This window comes from Nothobranchius furzeri, chromosome 12 (genome assembly GCF_043380555.1).
Source record: "Nothobranchius furzeri strain GRZ-AD chromosome 12, NfurGRZ-RIMD1, whole genome shotgun sequence".
NCBI classification, from domain to species: Eukaryota; Metazoa; Chordata; class Actinopteri; order Cyprinodontiformes; family Nothobranchiidae; genus Nothobranchius; species Nothobranchius furzeri.
Genome location: NC_091752.1, coordinates 59,986,168 through 59,991,354, shown reverse-complemented (window position 1 = coordinate 59,991,354; position 5,187 = coordinate 59,986,168). Strand labels below are relative to the sequence as shown.

Sequence of the window (5,187 nt, the reverse complement as noted above, 5' to 3'; positions counted from 1 at the left end):
AGAGAAACAGACCTGCTGCACACAGCTGGGCAACAAAGGGCAGTTTTATACGTTACACCCAAGTAAGGCACATGTTTAGCAAGCAAGCAATTTATTTATAAAGCACTTTAAAACAACACAAATATTGACCAAACAGACACCATAACAACAATAAAACAAATACAGGCTAAAAATACTATTATACTTGTATGTACTTGGCTTTGATAAGCTAACCTCAATGCTTGATGTAAAGTAAGTCCAACAGCATAATAAATGTAACGAGATTCATTGTAAGTTCACGTTTTACGTTTTTCAGTTTTTTTAAATAAACATCAAAAATTATTTTACAAAACAGGACAGAATGGTTATTAACTAAAGTTCACATTTTCTTTACAAAATTCCAAAACAGCTGTTCTGTTGAAGGAAGGAGGGCAGTCTGCTTTCTAGCTGGGAAGACAGTTTGCTGCTAAATGAAATAGCCAATTGTAGTGGAGCTCTTCTGGCCAATCAGAGGCGAGAAAGGCAGGATCTTCCTGGGACATCCTACGATTCCAAATGACGTCTCCTGGAGAACGTAAGTGTCGCGAGAAGGTCGTCGTCCTCCTCCTCGTGACAAGCTAGCTGGGCTGTGAGCTGTTCCAGGCTGGTTTATCCGTGTAGTCTGCGGAGCTAGGTCCAGCTTCGGAGGGTTCCAGGTAGAGATGAATACGCAGGGAGGTATTCAGTTCCAAGAGAAAGTCGCCAGGCTGCTCAGTAGGCAGAACGGGAAACCGGTCCTCAAACCCAACAGACCGCTGGTTCTGAAGGACTCCGTAGCCAACCGGAGGCCCCAAAAAGGAGGTAGGTACAACTTTCAGACCCCATTCCCAATTAAAGCTTGACTAAATTGTCATCGACTGAGACTTATTCTTCAATGTCATACAGCCTTTTTTTCTCTTTGCAAACGACACAGTATAGTCTGTTGAACTTTATCCCTCAACCGGGAAGCTTTGTTTTCACTCACTCGCGGCAACAAGCTTCACACAGGCTCTGACGTAACTTCCTTCTATCGCATTGGTGTTACACTCTAAATTCCCCGGGATGAAATACATAACCACCTGTAAAAAAGTAATATCGCTACAACAACCAGCTTCGTTTCCTGGTGTGTATTATATTATGTGAATGTTCCTCAGAAGCACACTTAAATGTGACAACATCAAATGGAAAGGTAGATGTAGGAACACATTAACGTAACAATAACTTCACTACAGACTGAAGACACAGAAGTAGCACAGCAGTCACTCAAAGGGCTCGTAAGCACCTCCTCTGGAGGGCTGAAGACAACTCGGGGCACAGGCACCAGTCAGCGTCCAAATGCTCCTACCCGGTAAATGTGGAGGACACCCACTCTGACAGATCTGGGCGCTACGCTGGTGCAGCCATTAAAATAACAAAACTCCATTCCACTAGAATACATTATGGCATACTTTTCTACGATGCAGAATCGGTTATGTCAGCATCTCATGCATTGATTATTTTCCTCAGCTCTATCCTACAGCTCTGAGGGTCTGCTTTACCGTAAAGATAAAAGATATTAAAGTTAGTTTATTTACCGGGGACTTCATTTATCAGGCTTGCTTACGCACAAAACACGGTCGGAAAACTGCGTAAGCAACTTTCCACACAAACTTTGGAATTTTATGAAAGAAAAGTTAGCGGGAAAATGTGTGCAACTTTAAGTTGACTAAGGACCTGGCTTACGCACATTTGGGACATGGAGAGCACCTGCAGTGCTGCTGCTGAGAAGGATAAAATTATGAAATCCTGCAGCATTATCACTTGTACTGCTACGTTTTCACACAGAACAAGACCACACACACACACACACACACCTTAAAGGTTGTTTCAAATTTCTTTTCCATCATGGTGGTAAAATGGGATCACACTGTAGGTAGTTGCCATGGTAACCTGGTTTTAACCGCTTAATCATCTCTGAAACCTTGATACCGACCAACATTACAACATTACCGAACGCATTACCACTGCTAGTGAGGCAAGCACCAACAGCTAGCATTTTTAAATCACGCCTGAAAACTCACTACTTTAACCTAGCATATACAACATAATTATGGACCTCACTGACATCTGCACTGTTTAAAAATGGACTCCACAATTATCGACTTCCGTATTATTGAGGTTCTTTGTAAAAAATTTTTTCCTATTTTTATTCACCCTGTGTCTTATTGATTTTTAGCTGTTATTTTTGGGAATTTTGTTGTATTTCCTTTTTATCTTTTATCTGTGTTCGACATGTTTATATAACGCCTGTTTAATTAACTAACATTTTTAGTGTACAGCGCCTTGTTTGGTTGTAATGCCTTGTGAATGCGCTTTATAAATAAAATTGGATTGGATTGGATTGGAACATGCTCACAAAGGCCCCGGTCAGGACGTTAGCTTGCTGAGGTGTTCACGTAACAAACTGGTCCACTGAAGAGGAGAACTTTTAGTAACACTGTAACGTAGCAGGATGAAATAAATCATTAGTGTTTGTAATAAGAACAAAAATAGGTGAAATATAAACATGTTCTAAAGGTTATAAAATCACCACCACTACTGGTGTGGCTACAGCTATGAATACAAGTAACTGTTGATATTAGCAGCTGACAAGGTAAACCTACCGAGGCGACTCTTTGTTCTCTGCCATGGCGTGCTTCCTCTGAAGATGCTCGTGCATCACCGATGTGCTCCTGTGAAAGGAGTTTCGCCTTTATTTGAATCTGTATCATGCTCCCAAACTTATGAGCCACGTTGTCAACTCGCCATGTTTTCTTTCTCCGGTGATGAAGGCTGATCTGGATGGGCACTACTGCGCATGCGCCTCGGAGCTAAAGTAGCAACTGACCCGGATGGTGACTACGAAATGTGCGTTGAGCAGAGAGACAGGAAGCAACCGCCAAACGTCCTGCAGCAGACCAGAGTAAAAAAAATGTTTAAGCAAATAATTGACGCGTCGACTATTAAATTAATGGTTGACTATTTTGTCTGTCGACATCGTTGTGACGAGTCGACTAATCGTGGCAGCCCCGGTTAGGTGTTTAGCCAAAGAACACAACAGTAGCATTTTCTGCCAGGAACTGGGATCAATCCTACAATCAGTGATTACTGGACAGCCCGCTCTACATCCTGAGCTACTGCTGCTGGGGGGTGGTAGAACTCTTAAGGAGGCTCTATATACACACAAATACAGGACCTGAGTTTTTTTGCACTGAGCTGGGGAGGGACGGCATCTTGTGTAGACCTGTGTAGTAACTGTGCTCATCATGTGTAAAACAACAGATCTGGAACTTGACCTAAAGGTGAATCTTTACTTTCACAGAGGCCACCTGCATCACTGAGATGTCTGTTCTGATGGCTTGTTGGAAACAGAACAACTTTGTGGACGGTCTGTGTTCTACTGAGATTGACTCTTTCTACTCTTGTGTTCATAAAGCTCAGGTACGTATGCATGTTTCACCCTCGAACCATGTCTGTAACCGTATTGTTGCCTTGGTTACATAATGCAGACCCCCCCCCCCACCCCCAGAACACTTAAGCCTGATTTATAACACGGATAAATTTGCCCTTTGTTCAATCTGTTCTGGGTCTGCCGCTAAATGTCTTTTTTCTTTTAATGGGGCGGCCGCGGTGCTGGTGACAATTTTACAGGATGCAGCGTTCTGACCAATCACAAACTTGGGGTCTCCGCTCCTTTCGACAAATGTTTAAAAATTGGCGCTTGCCTCTGTCATCCTCTGTGAGCCCACCGGAGAGCCCTTGCATCGACGCATAACGGCGTTGGATGTTTCCGCACTAGGGCTGCATGATATTAGGAAAACCTGCGATATTCGATAACCGTAATTAATATTGCAATGACTATATAACTTGCGATAAATAAAAACTTAACTCAGGAACAAAAATGATCAAAAACAAAGAAATTAAAAAATGACAAAAAAATCATAAAAATGATAAAAGCAAAAGATGTGAGGAAAGGGCAAAAGAAATTGAACAAGAAAAGGCAATCAGTGGATCCCTGGAAAAGCAGAACAAAGCTAGCTCAGGTGTTTGCTAACCATCAAAATTAATTGCCGTCCACCTCGGGGGCGGGCATCTAACCTATGAGAACCCATCCAACCATCACTATGTTTGTAAGCCATTTGTGTCAAGTTGTGTGTGTGTGTGTTTCAGTCCAAAAACACTAAACTTTTCAAGTCATTTTGGTGTTTTATTTTGTTCTGGTTTGAACTGAGTTCAAACATTTTATTTCAAATAGCCACAACAAATCGCTTCACGTCACTGACCAGGAGTGAAAAAAGCTTTTTGCTTTCATTCACATTCTTTGAGAAATGGTAAAAACACACACACGCGCACGCACACACACCAGGAAGTGTTAAATTGTTGGCACAACTGCATCTACTTATCAACTTCCTACATGTGACTCGTCTCCGCTCCTCATCTGGAATCTTCTGGCGCTGAGCCGTAGCTGGCAACATCCATGAAACGGAGCAGTCACTCAGAGAGCTCTTGATTTTTTGGTACATGAACTGCAGAAACCAAATCTGACCACAGGATTTCATTCTTACTTACAGCCGCTCATTAAGCTGATTTTTCCTCAGTCAGTGATCATTATTCCTGTTTGTTTCCAGGCGGCGATGAAGAGTAAAGGTGAACTGAGCAGCGTGACGGGAGGCCGTCTGCCACCAAAACAAGCCACCACCCTGCTGAAGAGGTTTCCCAACCTGAGGACTGAGATTTAAAACTGTCGAGAATCGTTGTGGTACTTTCTGTATGTGTTGTTTAAATAAATGTATGTACATAATTATTGTGTAACCTCTGTCTCATGGTGACTCAGCATTATTAGCTGGTGTTTGTATTTTGTGATGTTGACCCTTCAGGTAAACCCGGCCCTACACAGCCAGTATGGGACTGGAATTTGGTTTCACACATGGGTCAGAAATGCGTTTTCCCAACTTCCGGCTAATGGCGGCGAGGAGTTAGTAGCGTTTGGCGAGCTCCTGCAGAGCTAACTTTTTTCAGTATTTATGATTGGGCATTTCTTTCTTTTTTTTTTGGCTCCATGCGATAGTTAAATCATTTTGCAATAAAATACTGATGGTTCGCTCTCCGAAATGCCACCAAAGTTGACTAAACAAAGCAGTACGATCCAGCCTCACCTGCAGCCCGCTTCTC

At 42.6% G+C, this 5,187-nt stretch overlaps 1 protein-coding gene across 1 annotated transcript; it reads left to right on the top strand.

Annotated features, from left to right (window-relative positions):
- The first annotated feature begins 475 nt into the window (after window positions 1–475).
- chchd1 (coiled-coil-helix-coiled-coil-helix domain containing 1) lies at window positions 476–4,816 on the top strand. Its single transcript, XM_015945531.3, has 3 exons — window positions 476–819; window positions 3,338–3,456; window positions 4,644–4,816. Exons 1-3 carry the CDS (start codon window positions 681–683, stop codon window positions 4,752–4,754), a joined length of 369 nt encoding a protein of 122 aa, XP_015801017.3. The 5' UTR covers window positions 476–680; the 3' UTR covers window positions 4,755–4,816.
- Window positions 4,817–5,187: the final 371 nt, after the last annotated feature.

Excerpts from the sequence above, each read along its gene's own strand:
- chchd1 (XM_015945531.3), top strand. The coding sequence starts at position 681 with ATGAATACGCAGGGAGGTATTCAGTTCCAAGAGAAAGTCGCCAGGCTG. Across the intron at positions 820-3,337 it reads CCGGAGGCCCCAAAAAGGAG|AGGCCACCTGCATCACTGAG; the intron begins GTAGGTACAACT and ends TTACTTTCACAG. Across the intron at positions 3,457-4,643 it reads CTTGTGTTCATAAAGCTCAG|GCGGCGATGAAGAGTAAAGG; the intron begins GTACGTATGCAT and ends GTTTGTTTCCAG.